The sequence below is a fragment of the Melanotaenia boesemani genome, chromosome 8, assembly GCF_017639745.1.
Source record: "Melanotaenia boesemani isolate fMelBoe1 chromosome 8, fMelBoe1.pri, whole genome shotgun sequence".
NCBI lineage: Eukaryota > Metazoa > Chordata > Actinopteri > Atheriniformes > Melanotaeniidae > Melanotaenia > Melanotaenia boesemani.
The window spans coordinates 32,041,186-32,065,868 of record NC_055689.1 but is presented as its reverse complement, the minus strand read 5'-3'; the positions used below and the strand labels follow the sequence as shown (position 1 = coordinate 32,065,868).

The 24,683-nt window shown below is 38.7% G+C and overlaps 1 protein-coding gene across 1 annotated transcript in view; it reads left to right on the top strand.

Annotated features, from left to right (window-relative positions):
* The window catches only part of myo10 (myosin X), a 148,243-nt gene that overhangs the window by 33,388 nt on the left and 90,172 nt on the right, over nt 1–24,683 (top strand). Inside the window, exons 2-3 of the mRNA XM_041991974.1 lie at nt 9,395–9,493; nt 24,146–24,304. Coding sequence (XP_041847908.1) covers nt 9,395–9,493; nt 24,146–24,304 — 258 coding nt within the window. The remainder of the gene's footprint in view (nt 1–9,394; nt 9,494–24,145; nt 24,305–24,683) is intronic.

The window sequence follows — 24,683 nt, the reverse complement described above, 5'->3', positions numbered from 1 at the left end:
TTTGCCAAAATTGTTTCCTAACTCAGTTTTACTCAGTGTAAATTTCAGTCTGAAGTTAATAAAAGTGGAGTCAGCTTCCAAATGTTGAGCAGGAATAAGCTGGAAGGAGCTGCTTTTAATGGAAAAATGTTCTACAGATGCCCAAAATCTGCATAATGACAACAGTTTGAATCATTGTAAATGATAAATATGCATATCAGAGTTCAGTCCTCTGGAACTGACAGCAAGTGTTGGTTTGTAAATATTTTGACCGCTGCTGGATGGAAAGCTTTTTATTTCTGTGAAGACAATCAGAATCCCCAAAGAGAAAGTAATGTACATATTAGCCATGTCAAATACTGTCTGCGCCTCACATTTGCTGGCCTTGCTACAGACTCTTTATAATTCCATTAGTTATCTGGATATATTTGGTTTTCAGAAACAGCTGAGCAAATACTGTCGTGTTTATATGATCCTGTAGGACTGCCAGTTCAAAGAGAAACATGGAGGCAACTGATGCAGGTGTGTTTAATGGTTTTTGGCAGCTTTGAAACATTTCGCTAACAAATCAAGGGAAGGAGTTTAGTGGGAGGTTATTTTTTTTTTTTGCTGAGGAAAGTGATTGAAATAAACCCCCAAATGTTAGCCGTCACATTAAGAGTCTGTTGAATGCTAAGAAAGAAGCTTTTCTTCATTGTCTTCTTTTAATGTTGAACGGGGTGCTCCACATGGAACTGGTGTTTACAGAACCCAAAACCTCATTTTTTTAAAGTCAGGTCTCAAAGTGAACAAATCTAAAAATACCACCTTTTGGTTTCTGTGTTTACAACCCATATGCCCCACTTCTCCTTTAACCTGTAACCTGCTCAATTCACCACCATTTTCTTAGTTTACATCACACAGTTACAGCTCTGTGTCTTCTTCTCTGTTTTTGCTGTAATTCTGTGGCAGCGCCACCTGCAGGCCTGGCAGATATACTACAGCATGTTCAGTGTGTCCACACTTAAAATAACTTTTTTACATATTGTTTTTTTTTTTATTATTTATTTTATTTTATTTAACAAAGTCAGTTCTGTCTCTATGTAAATGTAGCTTAAAATGTCTTTTTTTTCTTTTTTACTATTTAACCAGATCTGGAATTTCTGTGGGTCCTCCTCTGTGTTTCTGGGATTGTGTTCTTTAGTTTTTTTTATATAACTGTTCTTTAATTCTTCCTACTAATGACCCGAGGAAGCAAACAAAGTTTAAAGTCATTTGGATTTAGGGTTATTATATGTTCAATCAAGTTTTCTGTAATTCTCTTTAGAGTGAATGATAGCTTATGGAACCTTCATAAACTGTAGAGTAACTGTAAAGCTTTCACTAAATGGAAAATGTAGATTGCACAGCAGAAATCTCCAGTGAGACGAGGTGATTGATGTCATCTGGATGCAGCACCATTGTTTCTTCTCACTCTGACTCCACATATCTATCATCTTTCTGATTAGTAACTTTGTGGTGTTGAAACTGTGTTTCTTGCAATCTGCTGCTTATGTTAGTTTATGTGTGTGATCATGTGTCTGTGGCCTTGTTGCATGAAGAAGTTAACACATAACTTTGCCTGTTCATGTCATGTGTTTAGCATGAGATAATGGAGATTTGTATGTGGATGTGAGTGTGCAGCTGTGTGCTGACATACTGAAACTGAAACACACTTGTCTGACCAGATTGTGCAGATATGAGTTGGCTCTGATGTGTGGTCATGTTTCTATCAGTGTGTGTAATTGTGTACTTGACTTTAATCTTGTCCGATTGTCTGTTTGTGTTTGCTTTGACATTGTGAGGCTTTCCCAGACCTTTTCTATAAGTCAACACAGCAAAGTAATCAGTTCCCACAACACACTCTCGTTCTTTGAGTCCAGGCTTTCAAATCTAAATAACTCCTGCACCTCAGCTGCAGCTGATTGGCTCTCTGCAGTGGCAATGTGATGTGATTGGTCCATGCTGCATGCCAGCAAAGGTTCATGGTCAATTTGTACTTGTGGACTTCCTTCTGGCTATGTTTCCCAGACAGCCGTTCCCTGCTAAACACATAGTATGTATTGTTTTTATGGTGTCTTCATGAGAAAGCGCACTAAACATGTTTACCCAACTTCTTTTCCTTTAGCAAAGGATTTACAACAATTGTATCTGAGATATGCTGTCATATAAAAATATAAATTGGAATTAGGGCCATAAATTTCCTCAAAACAAAAACAAAAAACAAGTGCACATTGTTCAAAAACCAGTCAGCAAAGGAGGTAAAACTAAAATTATGTTTGTGAAATTCCTCCTCCTGCACTGCTTCTTGCTCTTTATTGACTTAACAAACCAGACAAATTCAAAATACACAGAGTTAATTACTTGAGGTGAGACGGTTGCTCATTTTAACCTCAACTAAAAAAGAAACCTCCTTGTAAAAGTTAATAATTAATCTGCCAAATGAGGTGGTGAGCACTTATCTCCTGAAGGCCAAACAAAAGCGATGGTTTGAGTCCACACGCTGGAAAACCTCAGCACCTGCAGGATAAAAACAAAAACTCACATAAAGAAAAGCCAATAAAAGCATCAGTTTTAATGCCCACTAGCTCTGTCGCTGTTTTAGATAAAAAGAAAAATAAAACTTCTAATTTGAGGAGAAAAACGTTGAATAATAAAGTAGATTATGAACTAATACAGTTAAAACAAAGTTTTTAAAGAGGAAAATGTTAAATTATGATATAAAGAATTCAAAAGGCTGAGGGTAGAGATAAAAACATACAGTAAGTGAGAAAAATGTTCAATATAAACCTGAGTTTATGATGGGAGTAAATTTACTCATTTGTTAAGTATATTCAATGAGAATCGGCAACATTCTGAGAAGGTACTTCATTAAGTGAAACAGCATTTTGACGTGTGCTTTCTCTGAAATCTAAACTGACTATGAATGTTCATCAGCTCAGTAGACTTCAAACTCGGGTTTCCTCAAACTTTTAATAGACCTCCCCCAGTTACATTGGATGGCACAATATTGCTACTTTGGTGATTGAGGGGGTTAGTGTGAGAAATTTAATTGCAAATGAAAGCAGAAATATTTGGACAAACTAAACAAGGTAAACATGGATCCACAAGGCAAAAACTTTACTGATGCTGATTCACCAATTCTGCCCACATTCTGTCAGTGGATGCATCGTATTTATGGTCCATTCAATAAACCGTTATTAGATGTGAATACAAACGTTGTATTCACATCTAATGCTCTGTTAGACTCTGTGACATTGTGGGGTTGCAACTCTCTTCTGGTTCGAGTTTGCTTTCACACTGCACTTAGTAAAACAAATCAACCTTTTGAATAACATATTCTCCTCCTTGTCTGAGGCAGCGCTGCGTTAAGAATTACTGAAGGACAAGACGAGACCAGTAATGAGAAAACTCACCCATGTATTGATTAAGGCTGGGCAACTTTTCCACCACATTGTTCTAGTCTCCTTCCTGCATTTGGTTCACTTGAAGTGAACCAAGATTAACGTTTTTATTAGGACCAGAGTAGTCACACACCTCCCCAATTGAACTAAACTTTATGAACAAACTAATTAGGAGTCAAATCAGAAGGACTGGTCTTACTGCACCTTTAAAGGTGGATTGAGCCATGATTGTACAGGTGAGTCCTGGTCCAGATTTGGAGAAGACCTGTGCGCAGTGACACAATTCACAGTTAAAAATGGCATTAGTGATGACATCTGTGACCCAGCTATATTAAAATATGTAAGTGTTTAACCATAAACATTTATTTTTAACATTTAAACCAAATAAGAGTGAAGTATGGTAATCGCAAGCTGCCACATGACCCCTAAGCTGCATAACAGAAGGAACCAGGTTAGAAAAAGTTTCAGAGTTCAGTTTTAGCTCTTTTATTATAAAACTGCGACGCTTTGATGGTCTGGACCAAATTAAGATTAGATACTACATTACATCATTTTGCATAAAAAATTAGATCCTAACCAGAGGTAGGATCTTCATAAGGCTGCATGTAAATAAATCAGTGATCCTTTCTGATACCAGAGTCACATCCTTTATTGCTGAATTACAGTTTCATTGAGTTGGTCACTGCAAGCTAAAGTGAAGTCATGTGTTTTTTTTTATTAAAATCCTTAATTATTCCAGGTTTGTTTTTGTCCTAATCACTTTTTTTAATCCCATGTCCTTTTCCAATCTTTATGCCTGCTCACGTGTTTAATCTCAAGCCATAATATCCCATCATAATTTCATCCTTTTGACGGTGACTTAGCATGCTACATTATAGATGGATTTTCTTTGACATTCTGATTTAAAAAGCTGGTTTTTGAAGAAGTTTCAAGAACTTGTGGGTCATGAAATGAAGAGAATCGCCATGTACACCTGCACTCGAGATAAAAAAGAAATGGCTGCACAAGCCTCTTAGACCTTAGATAAATGGTGTGTGACGCCCTGCCTCTGATCTGTTCATGTGGGCTTTGAACAAACAAGAATCTGTCGGGACGCTGCATCACACAGCAGCGTTTAAATCTGCTTTGATTGAGACTGTTTTAATGCTGGTGAAAAATATCCATGCTGTTCCTGAATGATTTTCATGTTTTTATTTAATTTAATGAAAGACATTCTCAAATAATAGTTTTTCCTAAACTAAAAGCCGTAAAATCATTTTGATCAAATCTGAAAATCCCAGACCTGATCCAGGATTGCTCCTAGTGCTCGTCTTTAGGAATGCTGAGAAAAAGTTTCCTGAATGCAGCAGTTGTCTCTGCATTCTGGCATTGTACGGACTTGCATGTCAACTAATATTTATAGATAGACTTAACTTGGTGTCTTTTCACACTTTATAAGCCTGGGCCTGCAGAGACTCTGAGTCTGCAGCAAAAGATCCGATGCCGACGCTGATGGAGGACCGCAGCTGTTGGTGGTGTGCCGGTTTTGCAGCACAACTGGTGCAGACAAGGTTAAAGTTTAACTGCAGAAAATAATCTGACATTTTCAGGCTCTGTTGTGGCCAGATTGTCTTGAGAAGTTTGATTCTAAAAGATTCTCACAAACAGTAGCTGAATGTAAATACAGAATATGAAGGTTTGTGGTAAATTGTTGAGCAGAAATGTTTTATTTTGCAGAGAACATACAGTCAGTTGTGTTGAGTCAGTTTTGGTACTTGCAAAAGAAGAAAACCCCTCACAGTCTTTCCCATTGAGGGCTCTGATAGAGAGGATGGCTGTCATGGAGGACAAGACTCGGTTTGTTGCATGGGAGGAAGCAGAATCTCTCAGCCCGAGACAGCTGCTCATTCATGACCCCGATGGCGTACGAACGCTTACGGCCACCACAGATTCCCCCTTTCCCAGCTCCCCCACGGCACCCTGCAGAGAGCGCATCAGCCACACATGTCAAGGTTACGAAGGGAAAATACACGCAGGAGACGGGTCACTGCTTTGGTTTAATTCCCCAGACTTTGGGGGCAGGAGGTCCATGTTGATGTTTTGGCTCAGGCCGAGAGGAGTGTCAGGATAGAGATGAAGTCCTGAAAAGGAGCTTCTCTCTGGATAATAGACACATGTTGTTTACCAAAGACATCATGTAGTAGTAAATGTAGTGGGTGGGAGAACTCTAATGGATCTGAGATGTGCAAATAAAGTAAATCCACATTATGTAGTGAAATAGCTTCTTTATTGACTCAATTTACACAAAAATGATCCAAATAGAAGACTTAAGCATCTCAGCTTTGAAGTTTTTTGGTAACAGTTGTATGGTTTTGATATAATGATTCAGATAGAATGAACCTAGTTCTTCCATTCCCACATTAACAATCTGGCCTTGGCATCACTCCGACACCTCTGACTCTACCGTGGGAGACACTTTACACAGGTTTAGCTGGAATGAGGGGCTCAGGGGTCTTTCTGGTGCAACAGCTGGGCCTTGATCCACAGCTCCCAGTCCCTGTCAAGAGTCTTAAGTCTCGCTACTCAAATGTTGACGTTAGCTTGGATGAGGCTCTGCTTCCTTTCATCTCAACATGATGGTAGAAAATCAGTGTGGCAGCTGATGTGGATTACTTGTTCGTTTTTACCCTCCTTGCCCTTAAACATGCTGACATTTTCTGCCATTGGTCTGTATTTTGTTAAAAAAAAGCTCGACTGTTTGGCGTATTTAACCTTAACTTATGTGCAATTATTTTTTCTTGTAACTGTTTAAAGACACATTAAGAATATAAGATGTAGATGTTGTCATTCAGTTAAAGAAGGGAGTTTCCACTGTAGTAATGAGTTTTTAAATGTTCAAAATTCCTGTTTAATTCTGCATCTTTTAACCATAAATGAATATAAACTGAAATAAGGTGTGTACCGTACCATCTCATCATCAGCCAGCATGGACAATGTCAGGTAATTTTCCATTTAATGGAGTATTTGTGCAGCCATGGCGGATACAACATGTTTCCAACGTGTGATTTTCATGCATTAACAGAGATATGCAGCTTGGCTCCTTGTTTTCTTCAGTCCAATGTTAACTACAAATGAGATCTTTGATGTTAGGGTTCAGGCAATCAGTGGTGATGAATGAGGGAAAGGAGATGAAGCAGGGGCTTTTGGCTCACAGCCCTTCGGTTTAGAAATGTTCTGCAAACTCTGAGGGTTAAAGTATGTGTGGAAGAAAGGCCTGAGTAGATTAAGAGAGGAGGGAGAGAAAACATAATGAGGTGCTACTGTTGGATTCCTCCCTCAGTGCAGAAAGGGGTGGGCAGCACACGCTGTCCACAAACACCATGAGTGGGTGTGCATGGGTTTGTATGTCAGTTGGGGGTCTTGAAAAGTGTGCCGATGGGAGGAGGAGGACCCCTCTCTGTCTTTCTCCAAGCTAACTTGATGGCAGCTTTAGATTCCTCTACTGGTGCACATCAGGAATGTCCATATGGTCTTCCCTCCTCTTTGTGCTCACAACAATAAAGTATCTGCCTTTGTTTGGCTCTCTTTTTTTTTTTTGTGGGAGAATCAAAGAGCCAGACGTTGGCCTCGGTTCTCCTTTTACTGGTTTTATGTTTGTTTTCCTTTTGAAAATGATCTGGGAGTAATTTCATATTTAACCCTTTAAAGCCCAGGAAAAAATAGGAAGAAAATTCCATTTTTTAATCTGAAGTCCTTAACAAAATGTAAAAAAGTAATTAACAAAAATATTTTTTGTATATTTACATTTTATTGGCGTGTGATGTGTTAATATTATTGTAGTGCAACTGGTGTCCACCAGGGATCAGAAGACAAGTATCCGACCGTGTTCAACAGGGTTTTGAGAAACATTTTTACCATAAAGTAATGCAAAAGGTTTCTGAAACTTTATCAAATATGATGCATACACCATTAAATGTTTAAGCTTTATTAACATGGCAGCTACTCCTGTTTTATTTTCCTTTTTGTAAACAAATACCTTGAAGCTTTAGTTTCCTTTCCATTGAAGTTCCAGTAGTATCAATGATAATATCAATAGAATATAATAACTTGTAAGGCGCTTTAAAAACTCATCTACGGAACTAGGCAGAAGTTACTGACACCCCTTAATGAAGACTGATTCAGCCTCTTCTCGGAGCTCTCTCCAGCCAGTAAAAGTCAGTGTGATGCTATTTCTTCTCTTATTTCTTGCTCTGCCACTTTCTCTTTATCTATTCCTCTCTTATTCTGATAGTGTCCTCCTGCGTTTCTTTGCTGAATCAGCCACAGTGTGCATTTAAAAAGGCCGATATGTTTATATCCAGGTGTTTGTGTGCAGGCAAAACATGGCATAAAGGTGTTGCTCCGGGCTGGAAAAAAAAGTTAAGTGTGGTTTCTCAGCCTCTGGATGCTGCAGGGCAGCAACTGCTCAAGGAATGTACATAATGAATGTCAGTGTACCGTCAAAATGAGTCAGAAGCATTAAGTTTTAAGGTCAGAAAGTTGTCAGTGCTGTTTTACGGTTAAACTTTAGGAGAACAGCTGAGTGTTTAATTGTTAAGTTTCATACTCTAACATAATATCAGCCTTTTTTTTAGATTGTTCTCAACATCTTACAATGAAAGGCCTTGAATTTTTCAGGAAATCCAGATGCCTCCAACTAATAGACAACGAAAACAAGACAAAATGATAAAAATGAAAACGAGCATTACAAATAATCACACAGTACCACGTTGGTGCCACTAAAAGATCAGCTTTACTTTACATCTTGCTAAACAAAGTAAAAAATGACCTGTCATTTCTCTTTCCAACTTCTTGTGATAGTCAGGATCAAAAGGGGAGCTTTTTTATGAGTTTCCTCTAAGTGTCACATTTATATCTCCCCAGGAGATCAGAGGACCTTTTAATCGTGCCGCTTCCCCCCACAAAACGGGAGGCCGAGGGTTTAGAACAACAGACAGGCTCCCTCTGATCCACTGCTGACACTGCAAACCTGAGCTTTGCTTTGTGTGTTCCTGTGTGTGTTTTATTCCACACGCATTCATCTGCTAACTTTTCTCCCAACCAGGTGCCCCTCGTCTGCCTCAATCACTCCATCCAATGTGGGCTTGTAGGTCAAAGGCCATTCATTTGCCTGAAAAGAGGAGGGAGAAGGAGGGAGGTCCCACAAAGGCATAGCACTTGTTTTTGCCATTAGCATAAGCCTGCCACGCTAATGAACCACAGCGCATGTGGCTTTACGACTAAAAGGGAATCCACTATATGGGCCCCGTGGCTCTTTACCTCAATTATATGTCGACAAGGCTACTAGTTTGAATTTTCTAGTAACTGCTGTTTCCACTGAATACGTCCATGCTAGTATGTTCATTATTCATCTGTGCTGTCAAAGAGTTTCTAAATGTATAGCCATTATGTTCACAAATTTGAAGCCAGAAACAAGCAAAAGTCTCTCAAACATGCAGCTGACTCTTTGGCTTCTCCCCTAACTCCTTCAAATTAGCTGCTAATTCCCACAGAGTGGGAAAATTCAAGTATCCAGCTGTTAGCCTGAAGGAAATGCTTTTTCAGCAGGAGCAGTAAACTTGACAGGTCAGCAGGTATAAAAGGGTTTTCAGCCTTCGGTTTACTGTCCTCCCTGGTGAATGCAGGTAGAGAGAACTCCGAAACTGCACACTGCTCACTTGTGCATGCTTTCATGAGGAAAAGACACCCTCCTGTTGGCCAGGGAAAGGCAACTGCCTTGGTAATGCCATAGAAACCTTAAAACCCAACATAATATAGTGCTACAGGACTTCTAGAATTAAATCAATAAATAAACGTAATTACTTGTCCCTTGAACACAAGTTAAGGAACTTTAATCACAGGGGGCAGTGACTACTAGACATTTTATTTAGGCAGTTAAAAAGGTTTCAAAACGTCAGCGCTGAAGCTAAACTGCAGATATTTGCTTGCCACTAAATACTTTTCTTTTTCATCAGGGTGATCGAGTGTGGCTACGGGAGGATGATCAATACCTTCCCAGTACGGTGTCCTCTTGCTCAGGAGGTGTTGTTGTTTTCGCCACAGACTATGGCCAGGTAAGATCCTTTACACACATGATCTGTTGCAGGGATCTTCAGTTATGGTCCTACTTGTGCAGAGCTTGATATCAAGCTGGGTTTGTTCCAGCAGGGAAAGTTAAAAATCTGCAGGACACTGGTCATCGAGGACCAGGATTTAGGATTCCCAATCTATTGTATTCCTTATAAATAAAAGGTTGTTTGTGACCTGTACCTCTGAGACCACACAAACATTTTTATTTAATTTCATGTTCTGTTTTACTTAATTCTGAAAGAAAACCAAGATAACAAATTTCAGTCTTTCTTTGGCTAATGAACTATTACATTTTTTCTCCATAGAAAACGTGTCTCTTATTAAAGCAGCATGAGACAAAGGTCAAACTTTAAACAGAGAAGTCTATTGAAGCAATATCTTTGCAAAATTCATCTACACATCTGGCCAATGATGTGCTAGCACTGGTTGCAGAGAAATCAGAGGTGGGAAATTAAAATGCAACTAGAAAAAACAAAACTTGTAACCAATGGCTGGGACTGAAAACTCAGCTTTTGCATCCCTGTAGTGAAAGTCGAGCTGCATCCTTATTATTTGGAAGTGAGACCAATAACATGTTTTAATCATCCTGGGTTTGACAGCAAGTATTATAGGTTGAGTGAGTGGTTACTGTCATGTCTCCAACTGAAGACCAATCAGTTAGCAGAGCTGGCTGATCATTGGCCAGATCAGAACTGGCTTCTACAGAGTTAAAGCCTGAAAGACTTCTCTGTAAAGTTGTCTGATGGCCTGTTAGAAAGTGTTTGTGTTGCTGTGATGTTTTTTGTTCTCAATCACTGTTTAACCACCACTTGGTTGGCCCACTTGAACAAGCCCAACCTAATTTGTATATAGTAACTGAGAAGCAAGAAAACGGCATGACACAAGGGAAAACATCTCAGTTATACCAACTATGTGGATAGCTGTTATTTGTGGGATTTTCATTTTTCTTTTAGTATAGTCTGAGTGTAGTGCAGAAAAAAAAAAATCAAACGTCATAAAAAGAACTTTCCACTTGGTTGATAAAGTTAGACTATTCTCTCCATTATGACATTAAAATCCCACTCATTGGATTTTGTTGTTGACACTCCTATTGAGGAAAATTCCCATCTTTCCCACACCTACTCTGACAAGAGAGCAAAGGCTTAAAGAGATCTACCTATAATTTGGGATCAGCTTGAGGTGTGGCAAATCCCCTAAACCCCATATGGTTCTGCATTATGGCTTTGATCCATGTGTTGTCAAAACAGTGGATATGGAGGTTACAGGCCGTACAGGACAGGGGTCGCAGTGGGGTTCATTAATGTTTTGGGTTGATTGTTAAGAACGGACATTACTCAACCCATCAAGAAGATTTTGGAGTTAGATTTGATGCAAAATAATTTAGTCTGGGAGGTGTTTGCCTCCAAACAGACAATGTGTCACAAGGGCACCAAGAGGTGTGTGTCTTCACACAGTGGCCTTCCTCTGCTTTTGGTGCTTTGCTATAATTAAACACTAAAAGGAGTCACATGGACGGCAGTCAACGCTACCAGCATAATTTGGTGTCAGTCACATAGACAAAACATTTCTGTTAGATTTGTATTTTATATACAGTCACCTTTCCATTATACCAACATTAAGGGACTACCTGCAACTCCATTTTCATTGTCTGCTTTTTCACCATTTTCAGTCTAGTCCTTGTATCTGACCATCAGAAGCTTTTCAGAAGACATTGACCTGTTTTTTAATGGCATCTTTAGGATTTTTTTTGTAGCCTGTCACAAAAACATCATTTGTTCCCATTTCTTTACTTGTATCTCTGAAAAAAGCAAAGGTAACACAAATAGGAAACTGTATTATGGTAAAAAGATGATTCTCACAAAGCTGTTAGCTGGAAACTGGGCATATCTCAGCATGGTGACAGAAACTGGACACATATCTGAAAGTGGTGTCCTGAAGAAATAGGGACAAATCCAGCAAAGATCTGAACCAGGACCTGAGAGATACATCTGGACCTTCAGTTGATCCATTTACTGTTGGCCAGAGCCTTGTCAGAAATGGTCAGCCATTTTTATGAAAGGGGAACAGGAAAAAGGCTGAGCTATGTCACATGACACAAGAACTAGACTAAAGATTAGTGGCAAAAGGTCTGATGTAGGGATGGATCCTCCCCAGAATAAAACATTATTAAAGCAGTGTGGGATCATCTGGACAGATAACGGAACAAAATGCAGAAACATCCAAAAAAGAGCTTTGGAAAGTCCTTCAAGAAGCCTGGAGAACTATTCCTGAAGGGTACATGTGAGAAATGACAGGAAAAAAAAAAAAGAAATGACAGAAAGCTTGTTAAAGAGGGATAAAAGCTGCTCAAACTAAATTTGACTTCCAAACCCATCTAGCACTCGTATGCTGTATTTTCATATGTTTTCACATGCTGTTCTCAAGACTTTTGCACTTTAATGTAAAACATGCAAGACTAAAACTAGGATATCACCAGGAATTTTCTGAATTGAGAACATTTAATATCTTTAGTGTTTCCTACATAAGTCTGATCTTCTGTAAGTTTAACTGCCACCTATCTTCTGTTTAGCCAACGCTTTGGGAGCCAAGCCAACAAACAATAATCTGTGTGAACTGTTTGGGTGGATTTTCTCTCCACTACCTCCCGTGCTGACAGCTTTAACAAAGACTTCCTGTGTAGCTGGCAAGCAGCAGAGGGTTATTACAAGAGGACAGCCTGGAAATGTGTTCACTGAGGGATTTAGGGTCAAGTTGAGCTGGTGTATTGTCCTCAAGATTTACGAGCAGATTAAGGCATTCTTATCTTCTTGCACCTAGGCTCTCAGAGAGTGGGTTAAACCAGCTGACTGCTGCAGTTAATGACCCGCAGTTTACAGTCTGACATTAGCCTGGTACCTTTATGAGGTTCTTTAAATAACTATTATACCAAGAAAGTTATTAAATACATTTATGATACTCAGAAGATTCATCAGTCCTAATGATTTAACTCCTATATGGTGAGATATATCAACAATTATCTTATGGATTTGTACCAAATAACACATTCTCATCTGGATCATATCAAGTGTCTAATCTAGATTGTTTTTACGAGCTTCCTGTTGCCTTTAAGTTCTCGATTCTTTTGACTAAATAAATATTAACTGTATCTTGATTTTTTTTCCACTGCTAATGATATGCTAAGGTGCTAAGCTAGCATAGCAAACATTTGGTGTTTTTTCTAATTGTCAGGTAAAATTGAAGCCAATTTTTAAAAATATTAGTAAACAGAAAATAAATACTTATCTGGTTTTCTTCACCCAGTTTAAATTGAATAAACTGAGCCGAGTAGTGTTGTTCAAGAGTGGTAGTACAGATTGTAGTAAACGTTCTACATACTAAGCTAACCTGGTAAATATTTAGTGGTCCAATCCCATTGTTAGCCAACATTAGAACCATTTTTAAAATGACAGTAAACTGAGAATCTGTCAGATTCCCTTCATCTGGTTCAGATTTAATAAACTAATAAGCAAAGTATGTTCATGGGGTGGTTTTATAAGCGGCTGTGAATTTGCTAATATAGGGAACGTGTAGTGTTTCTATCCAATTGTTTGCTAACATTTGAGCCATTTTGTTTGTTTTTTTAAATGTCAGTAAATTGAACATATTCATTTGTCTGGCTTCCTTCATTTAATTTTATAAGCTAAGCTAAGTAGTGCCAGCACCGAGTTGTAGTGAAGGCTGCAGTGAATATGCTAACATGCTAAGCTAACACGAATATTTAATGTTTCTATCCAATTGTTAGGCAAAATTTGAGCTATTTTATTTAAATCTCAGTAAAAAGAAAATGTGGATCTGTCTGGTTTGTTCACCTTGTATGGAACAAACTAAGTTTTGTGGTGTTATCAGAGGGTGGTGTAAACAGAGCATTGGTTGCTAACCACAAACAAAAGGAATGCAACACCATTTAAATTTGGGGCCTTGGACTTTGGCTATATTAGAACAAAATAAATGATTTTTTATGTTCTAATTGATCACATACATTTTGTGTTTTTATTTGAAGTAGGCATTTCAGTCTTCTCTTATGTGCATCAACACTTTTTCTTAAAAGAAAAAACAAACAAACAACAAATTAGTTAAGCTTAAACTTTTCTTTTATTAAATTGAGGAATTTCTAAAAATTTTGCTGCTACTGTGAGCTTTTTCTAATACACAACTAAATTCACATAAAAATATTCTTTTCTGTCTTCTGTTTTCCCCTTTCCTCTCCATCTTTTATTTAATAGTTTGGAGTCTCTAGTCTTTCTGTTGTTTTAAAATATATTAATTTTTACATTTTACATTACATTACATTCTCTTCATTCTGTAGTCCTCATTAAATAATGTATCTTCTGTCTGCATCTGTCTTTATTTGTGTTTTTTCTTTTTTTTTTGTTTTTTAGATATTATTTACTTCCTGCTTCTTTTTAAATCTCATCTGTATTAATTCTCATTTCATCCACATGTGGGAGCCTGTTTTCACACTCTGCTCAACATTACTGTCATAACGATGTTAAGGATCATGTGTTGGTGGTGGTAGGTTTTAATTTAAACTTAATTAAAGGCATCATGAGAGTGTCACATTTAATCTGCTCAGCAACGTTAACAGCAGTGTTTGCATGTCAGATGGAGGGAAAAGCATCAGCAGGCTTCCTGGAACATCAGAAGCTGCAGGTTTGATGCTTAAAACAGGTTGTGAAACAATCAACTGAACCGCAGCCTGAGTATCAAACACATGATCCATATAAATGTGTGTTTGTGGTGGAATTGCATTCTTTGTTTCTGCACATGCAGTACTGGGTGTGTTTCTGTAGGATCATTTATACGTGTATGTGTGTGTGTGTCTACCGGCTGTCTGCTGTGTGTAATAGGAGATGCACATCACCTGTTCAGCTTCACAACAGATGCTGATCTTTGTGAGGAAAATCTCTATTGACCAATCAGAGAGCTGCACTGTTTTCAGACTTCCACACGTCCTCTTCACTGCGTCTTTTATTCATGACATTTCAAACAGGGGCCTCAAAGCTGGAAACCCTTCAAGTTCTTTGTATCTCCTCGTCTTAGCTTTATTTCAGACCCTTGTATTAATTAGTACCAAAACTTATTAGGCTCTGATGACATTTTACAACCAGCTTTGAAGCCATTTTACTATTTTTGCCATCATGTCCAAATCCTGATCCATTTTCCTTTCTTCCAATACTTAGAATTTAAGGCAGGTGTCTACAGGTATCATCGTAATAAGATAATCATTGTTACTCACTTCACCTGTCAGTAGTTTTATTTGGTGGGTGCTCACTGTGTAATCCATCTGACCTTTACTTTAAACCCACCATCTGTTACTTCTGATTAACCGGTGTTTGGTCTAATGAAAAGACATTTACTGCATTTATTTCCATTTTAAACCAAACTACACAAATTATATCTTTTGATTTAGATTAGGATCCAGGAAACAAGGTTGTTTCCTCTAATTAGTCTGAATTTTCTTCCAGCTTTACTGTTTTTTATCGGCCTAAAATTTTCATTGATTCTTTTTTCTAAATGAGGAGTTTTCAAGGTAAGCTTCCACATTTTGTTATTTTACTTTTCTATTCTTTTGTGTGTCTATTTGTAATTTCTTGTTTTATCTGTAGTTATCTGCCTTCAGACTACAGATGAACATCAGCATTCTTTGCTATAATCCGGCATGTTTACATTAGGCTTTTTATGCACTTCCAGTATAATAATTTAGTTTTTTTTTATCATGATATGACGTTATATCTATTCTGTGGATTAGGAATCAATGTTTGCTGAGATTATAAATTCCGTCATAACATTCTTACTGTATCATTAGCTGCATTTACGTGGAGCACTTTTGATTTGGTGGAATATCCAATCAGAATAAAAATGTGTAAGGTAAACATGTCAACTGATCCGATCGGTCTCGATCAGAAAGAATTTTCAAAATAATAACAAAAGAAACACTTTTTCTTCAGAATTTGTAGGCGTTGTGCATGTCCAACGTGTAACGATCATATTAAATCTGTCCATAATGTCCTCGGCTCAACTCAGAACTGATCAACACAGTCGCTAATGCATGTTTTCATCATTAGTCACATAGACCACTGTTATGCCTGCTTTCTGGTCTTCCCAAACAGAGAATTTTGGCTCTTCAATTAGTAAAGAATTTAGCTGCACGTGTCCCAACAAAGACCAGAAGGGGGGCCCACATTACACCTGCTTAAAGGTCACTGCATTGGCTCCCTGTGTGGTTCAGGATTGATTTTAAAGTTCTTTCACTAGTTTATAAATGCCTTAATGGTTCTGGGCCTCCTTATCTTTCCAACCTGCTTTTACCTTATAAACCCTCGCAGACCTTATAAACCCTAATCCTTCCTAAAGTCAGGACAATACCCACGGGGAGGCATCTTTTCAATATTATGGCCTCCGCCTCTGGAACAGCCTGCCAGAGGACCTCTGGGCTGCAGGGAACGTTCATGTTTTTAAGAGCAGACTCAAAACTCATCTTTTTAATTAGGCTTTTAGTTATTTATTGTTTTGGCGTGGATATTTAATGTGTTTTTTGCAACCTGGTTCCTTTTCTAGAAGGCTAATGACCTTCTGAGTCAGCTTAATCTTGATATAACAGTGCAGTTTTCATCATAAAAGGCACTTGTACTTTGCGCACGTTGCAGCATTAAGTGCACGGTTGCATTACAGGTAAATGTGGTGTGGATGTCTGTAAGTAGGCATGGTAGTCGGTGAGGGTCGCAAGGTTTCTCTCGTCTTGCTCGGGTTTCAGGGGTTTTGACGGTGGAGACAGTCTCCTCCTCCTCCCCTGACTGCAGGACAATGCAGGAGGACATGAGGGGTAATTCAAAGAGCAGCTGCTGTGTTTGATGATGATAGAGGAGGAGGGAGGCTTGAGGCCAGCGGAGGGTTACCTGGTCACCTCTCTGACAGAAAGTGAGGGGGTGGGATGGCTCAGTTTCCCTCCTGACGACTCATAATGAAGAGTTTCGTTCACCTTCTCTGACAAACTGAAAGACAGCACAATCATTAAAAGTTATTGAAGCAATTAGCCTCCATTTGGGTCTCTGGCACTAACAGACCCGGAGACATTTCAGCCTGAAGTTTAACCTCTTCTACAGTGGTGCTTGTTTGGATTTTATCTCTTTTTTTCTGTTATTATTTTTATTATTTAATTGTTTTCTATGTACACCCTTACAGAAAAAACACCTGTGGCCACATGTGAAAAACATATAACCCCATGTGAATTCACATCTAAACCATGTGTAAACAATGTATGATTCATATGTGAAACACATATGAAAAAAATGGTAACTATATGTGAAACATGTGACTCACATGTGAACTATATTTGTAAAACACATGTAATTCACATGTGAAAAACACATAAACCTTATGTGAACCACGTGAGTCACATTTGTAAAATGTGTGATTCACATGTGAACCACATATATAAAACATGTGAAACACATGAAATGCATGTGAAATGTGTGATTCACATATGACAACCCTGTTAGAAACATGCAAAAAACGTGTAAAGCACGTCATTCACATGTGCATGACAATGTGGAGCACGTGGTTTTTCAGTAAGGGTAATCATTACTGTAGTCACATTTTAAGTTTTCAAATCTCTTTAACATGTTGGGATGCAACCTGAGATCATGACAGCACAGGAAATATGTTGATCTGTCTCTCAAAAAATGTCAGACTTGTTTCCTTTTTTCGTGGCTCAGATCCCCACAAACATGCAGCTTCTGTCACCATAAGTCATAAGTTGTACTTTTATGTCACAATATGTGATATCCTACATGTTTCAGGTTTGATTTTTGCATCATCGCATTCACTTTCAGCACCTGGCCTCATATTGGATGCAGCTGATTTGATTTGAGACGGCAGAAGATCCTAATCAACACATTTCCATGCAAACCACTGCATGTCCTTTTGCTTTTGTACTTCAGTCTCACACATTAGGACTTGTTACATACTCCACGAGAAGTGAGAACTTCGGTCTTGTTTTCGAGGCCACAAGAACAAAAAAAAAAGTTTGTGTTGGTCCGGTTATTTCATACTGGGCGTAAAGCTTTATCTGCGACATTGCAGGATAACTGCGGGGGGGGATGGGGGGGGTCTGTGTTTATATGTGCAATGACCGTGTTATTTCACATTTAATGGTAAACTTTGTCTGTGGCAGGGCGGGGATGTTTCTGTGTTTTTAAATCGGACATATGTTGTTTTACATTTACGTACTTTCTCACCACCTTGATCAGCTGTTAGGGGAAATTGCGGAAGCCACAAGGAGAACTTCCTTCTTTTCCACGTTAACCACACCCACCTCAAATGTCCGACGAATCACACAGTGCTTCTCAGAGTCCCACAAGAAGAAAGTTCTGCTCGGCTGATGTGTCGAGAACAAGCCAAAAGTTTCTCCATTCAGGTCCGCAAGAGCAAAAACACAAAATTTTGTTCTTATGGTCTCGAGAACAAGAAGAAAGGTCTCGCCTTTCATGGGCTATGTAACAGAATTTATGTTGGATGTTAGAAAAATCCAGTAAGGGGTTGCATAATCGTTAACGTATATGTTGCCTGACACAAAACAATTGCACCTATTTCACATCATCTTGTAAGACTTCGCTTACAAGATCTGGGTTCTCTCTAGATTGGAATTATGACATTAACCCTTGTAATGTCCTACTGATTTCCTTTCAAAGCATATAGTATGAACTGTCAATCAATGACTGGACTGAAGAGTAATGAAGAGCATATTACTAAAAAAATAACTTGTTTTTTCAGACGATTTGATCAATGAAAAACATTCTGATGGCAAAAGACTCACTAAAAAAATCTATAAAAACTATAAAAACACCCTGCAGGGAAGTCTGGGCTTCTCTGCTTAGGCTGCAGCTCCGGTGACCCAACGCCGGATAAGCGGAAGAAAATGGATAGATGGATATGTGGCAAAGCAATTAAAGATGTGATGCTGTCGACTTTGAATGCTGTCATGCAGTTATGGGTGGAATTACAGGGTGTGTTTACAACCCTGAGGGAGATTTAGCCATTTTTGGCATTTTCTGTGCAGTTGTCACCGAAGCACTAGCTGTGTGTGTTCTTCACCATCCACAGTGTGGAGAGAGTGAAACAAGACAAATATGAGTGGTTTCAAAGATTATTTGTCTCCAGACTAAAAATAAAGAAGATGCTTCTATTTTTATTGTATTTTTTTACATCTTTCCAAATGCAAGAATCCACACTTTAAATGAGTAATTTTTCTTGTGGTATCAGATGCTAAAACCATCTGAGTGTAGTGCTAGATTTTGACTTTCACACCACAGGTGGAATATGAATAAGGAAGGATTTCCCTGGAATAGCTCTGGTTTTTAATGCACCAATGTGACACAGATTTAATTTAAAGAAAATGTTAAAGTTATTTAATTTAGGAAAAGCCCTTCAGGTTTGAAGTTAGACGGATGCCAGGAGAAGGGACAATCAATTCTGCGACCAATTAATCAAAAGAACTTGAATTGGTACTGGACCAACATCACCATATATTATTAACGTGACAATAATTCAGAGAAAATCCTAAGGATCTGGATAAATAATGACACAGACAGGTAGTAAAACTTAGGGGGTCCTTCTCAAGAAAATAATACAATTCAGAAAATAATTTAGGTTTCATTGTTGGGATTTAAATCTTAATTTCCTGCATGTAGTGTGAATTCACTTTTGTGATCCGTATGAGTAAAAACAACAGAGTTTATCCTGACTGATCCAGGAACAGAGCCTGTTGATCCGTGTGTTCACCCCCCTTTCTGTCTGCACCGATGCTGGCTAATGGCTTTGTTGCACAGAGATTTACTCCTGCTAGCATCTGTCGCCAGGCTTAGTGCCCGGCCCCCGTGGCTTTGTTTTTGAGGTATGGACTCTCTTCATCTCTCCAAACACAAGTGGACTAATTAGAAACCTGATTAGGTCAGAGTCTGACGACAACCTGCTGGGGCAGAGCTAGAATTTTACCATCACTGCTCACGACTGAAGGAGATGGAAAACAGCCACATTTTTCAGTTGCCTTTAAGCTTTTTAAGTTTGATCCTCTTCCTGGACCTGGTGTTTTATATCGTCATATGAACAAGAAATATGTGCAGATGTTTATGTAAATGTGGAAAATGAATCATGAAGAGTTTGTCCGGTTCTAAGGAGTTTGAAAGTGAATATTTGATCTAAGCAGCTTTATTTCATCCCATTCTGAACCCTCTCAGACAGGAGTAGTTCTCCAGGTATCTTGAAGGACTTTCCAGAGCTCTTTTTTGGATGTTTCTGTCTTTTGTTCAGCGGGAGAACTATTTATCAAGACCACTTGAGCAGTATTAGAAAGATTAAAGTCTGGTTTCTTGTATTGTAGTACTGGGTTTATATGTGATAATATTCTTATTTATGAAAATGCTAATCATTTACAGGAGAGAGAAACGGTTTAAATACTGCTGCAATAGATTTAGCTCTTAAATATATTTTATTAATCATTTTGATTTATTTCAGTCTTCTCACACCATCCCACACCACTGTGTATTTGCTGTGCAGGTAAATGTGACAGCTAGGGATGAGCGGATCGATACTCTGGAGTCCATACTTCGATATCAACCAGTCAAAATATTTAGAGTCGGTACTTAGTATCAAGATACCACGCTGCTGATCAAAAACATGCCATTTTTTTAGGCAATAATAAAATTGCATGTGAAGCCACAGTGTATTCCTTCTGTGTCACATGATCATGGTAGCCTATCAGGTGTCCTAATGATGCTGCAGCTGTTAGTGATGATGAGGGTTTGTTTTTATATTTTCCTGGTTTGATGCAGGTTAGGGTTATTGTTTTATTACATTTATCATATTACTATCACATATGTTTTTATTTTCCCTTTAATAAATGTGAATCATATTGTATTAATCTGTAGTTTATTGTTTTATGATTTAAAAAAGATTTATTTTTTTCTCATTTTCAGTTTACTCGTCAGTATAATTTATTATTGTATAAACATGTCTTGTATTGATGTGCTTGAGTTTATTTATTGGGTTTATTTATATTCCATACCACCCTTGCACTAAAGACATTAATGCACACTGTACAATTGTGATTTTCCTTCAGTGGCCAAGAAGTATCGATATCAGTATCAATGGGAACGTACCGTAAACTAATGGTATCGTGTCGATGGGGAAAATAATGGTATCGGCCATCCCTAGTGACAGCTATCTGTGCTGTGGGACTGTTGGTCTTTTCGATTTCGATTCATAGAAAACTTTTTTTTAGCCACAGAAAACTCTTTTAGCCGCCTAATTAACATTTAAGTCCTCAGTAGTGGCTCTCCAGATAACAAAGTGACATTTTCTTATTAAATCAGATGTTCTTTGCCCACCATCAACATTCTTCTGAAATGAAACCTTTTATCATCATTAAGAGTGAAATCAGATATGTTGTTTAGGCTGTAAGGACATTTTCTAAAAACTTGATTCTTAATTGGAAATCTTGTCTTTTCTGCCTGTTTAGTAGTAAATAGTGAAAGCAGCTGCAGCAACAAGTGAAGGTGAATCTGTCGGAGTCCAGCATCTCACAAAGTGATGAGGGCTGGCTTCATGCAGGTGACTGCACGACCTGCTGCGCATGTTTGTTAACTATAAATAGAGGTTACATTGGACAAGTTTAACCAGGCGGCTATGTTGCTGTAACGGTTTGTCTCACAATGAATGTAAATAGGTTGGCCTTTTTTTATGTTGCCAAGGCAACCAGGGAGACTTTAACTTTGTTCTTCTCTGACGTTCGGTTTTCCCTGAAGCGTCACTGCAGGAGGAATGTGAGAAATGAAGCCTGACAGGATGCTGGGGGGCATTTTGGGTGTTAATGTGTAAGCGGGGGTGTGGGGGTGTTCGAGGTCAGATGTGAACGACTCCTCAGACAGAGGCAGGCTTTCTTCAAGAGGAGCCGATCGGCCACAGCTGGTCACCAAGCAGCTACAGGCAGAGCGTGTGTTTGAGATCCACTTAACTCTTGTTCAGGATAGTTTTTGTGAAAACCAGATTATTACCACAAATAGGTTTTCAAAAAACAAATATTAAGAAACTAAACAATAACCTTCACATGATTTCACTGGAAAAACATTAAAAATGTCTGAAATGTCCGGGAAACGGCCGTCCTGGTGTGTGTGTGACTGAGCCGTCTTTGTGATGTTGCTGTTTGTGAAAAAGGCTGAGAAAGCAGAACGTTTGGCAGCTCTCCGTTTTCCACCCAGAAGCCAAGTTGGCTAAAGTCTGATGGAGTAATACCTCACTGCAGCCCAATAACAGAAACAAAGAACACAGCCGGAACACAAAGGACAGAAGTATTAAGCTGTGTGATGTTTGGTGCGCGATGCTGATGTCTGAGACGGTCAATATGTGGAGCTGGTACTACTCAGCAGGCTGCAGGCCTCCTGCAGAGCAATGATCATTAGAGTTCAGCTATATATTAACTTTTAACCATTTTACTTCTCACCCCAGGATCATCCTGCGGTTTAAAAGTTAATAAGGAACAGATCAGAGATTGTAGAAAGCAGGGTTGATTAACTGCCTCTTAAAGAATGTAGTCAGTTGTTGAAAGGCTGCAAGTATCTATAGGACCAGTGATAACATGCATAATGGTAAATAAAGGAAATTTTGATTGTTACATTAAAAGTATTAACAGAAAATTCAACTTGTGCGTGTACAGCAGCACCGAAAACAAGAAAATCATTTCTTTGTTTTTATAATATTTTTAAATAATGGAGAAGTTTCAAAAGTCTCAGAAGTTCTCTTTTCTGTAAATTGCAGAGATGAAGAAGGCTATCAAAAGATCCACCAAAGATCTGCTAATAAAAGGTTTTGACCATGAAGTCTCTCTCTCATTAGTTATCACAGTTGTAATCGTAGTACAAACTCCTGTTACAGAGTCTGCTTTAGAGAAGCTGTGGAGCTTTGTCTGCAGACACAGATGACAAGCAGACATTAGCTGACGGCATCCAGGTCTGGACTCGTGTTCTCCGCCAGCTCAGGGTCAAATTTACCAACGCTGTCTGCCACATGTCGCTCTGTACTACACGAAACATAAGCTGTCAGGAGCTTTGTTCGAATAATGCTCTGCAAATGGGTTATAATGCAAAAGTTTTCAGATTTACCTTTCACTCAACAGAGAGACAGAGAGCATTTTAAAAGGAATTTTCCTCTTTTTTCCACTCTGCTTTTTAATTGTTAACAGTGAAACATTAATAAAATAATGTGTCATTAGGAAGAAGGACCCAAATGCAGAACTGAGAGGCAGGAGGCAGGCAGACGTAGGGAGTAAGGTTTATTCATGAAACTAAAAAAGGTTGAAAGGCTGGATAACAAAGGGCAAGAACCAAAACAAGTAACATAAACAAATGGACAACCAGAGCAGGATACACGTGGATCTGGCAATATGCAAGATAAACCAATGAGAATTTATACAGATGGAGCTAAAAGCTAAATACGGAGCGAATGTGGGACTCAGGAAGCACAAACTAGGTGTAGCAGGAGCAGGAATTAAACACACAGAGAGGAAAAGTCTACAAAACAAATCTGGAACTAAACTAAAGTCAACAGATGTGACAGAATACAGGACTTTCTGTAGATGTTTGTCCTCTGCAGATGTTTTTCTTCTGCTTTTCCAGCTCTGGCTGAAGCTGCATCTCACCTGTATCTGGTTTCTCTCTCAACTACATCTCATGAACTGCTTCTGACTGGTGGAGATTTTGACCCTTGATCTTTAGCATGAGGCTACATTCCTGCATGAATGTATTGTGTGTCTGTCGGAGGACTGCATGTCTAACCACCAGGCTTTCCTTCCAGCCTTCACACTCCTCTGGTAACATGAGATAAAAATCAGGATGTTACTCGCTGTAACTGTCTGACCCGACAGAGAGAAGCTGTTAACATCAACACATCAGACGCCTGACTTGCTCATTTTTTCGCCATCTTATCATAAATCACAACAAAATAGCAGGTTATGTGTTTACAAAAGCTGGCTCCGGGTCATTTTTAACAACCAAGACATGAGAGAGATTAAAGAAAAACAAAGAGAGTCACATTACTGTTTTTCTGAACATTTCCTGTTGTTCTTCAGTTTCTTCTCCCATCTGTTTTCTATCATTCATCGTTAGCGTGACATTGAAATATGCATGGCAAATGGTTGCAATGTTTGCTATGTGTTCTTGGAATTTAAGGGTTTTATTTCTTACAGTTTGTTCCTGATAAAAGTGGTAACGAAGGCAAATAAAACCTTTAATGACTTGAATTTTAAAGAATGTAGCGTGTGATTTTTTTTTTTGTGTGTGCTTTCAGCTGTGGTCCGGAGGTCTTGTCTCTATCTGTTTTGGACTGATTCAGTCTGTTATAAACAAACCAAATAGAGGGAAGGCTAATTCTAAGAATAAAGAGATGTTGGCCTGATGTTCATTTCTGGACCAGACATGGAAGGGACGTTGGCACAGACCATCTCTAGTGTAAACAGGGAACGGTCGAATGTTTTCCTGTGCTTCACCCCCAAAAAAGATTAAAGCTATTTAACTAAATGAATCATAAATATCTTTTGTATTTTCTAGGTGTACACCTACAAGCAGAATGCACTCACCAGGCAGAAAGTGCATCCAATGCACCACAGCAGCATCAAAGGGGTGGAGGACATGGCGACGCTGGAAGATCTCCACGATGGCGCCATCATGCACAACCTCTTCCTGCGTTACAAGCAGAGGCACATCTATGTAAGTTAGAAACAAGCCACACCGGATGACTCGGATGCTGATTCAACAGTATCTTGAATGTTTGGTATGACTGAACTCTGTGGGATGGTTCACTTACACCACAACAATACTAAAACACTTCACACACAGCCTACCTTTATGTGTGTCAGTTCATGAAGCCAAAGTTGTCATCAGAGTGTGATGTAAAGGTGCATTTACACAAGTACTTTTTTGTCCACTTTAAATGAACCCTGGTCCGCTTTCATGGATACTACGGTTTGTTTGAGAGGTGTGAACGGTCATTCACTGTGGGAGTATCTTCATATCTTTAATCAAGAGTGTAATTGTTTGATTTGTACAATTTCTTTTTTTTTTTTTTTTTTTTTTTTACTCTCAAATA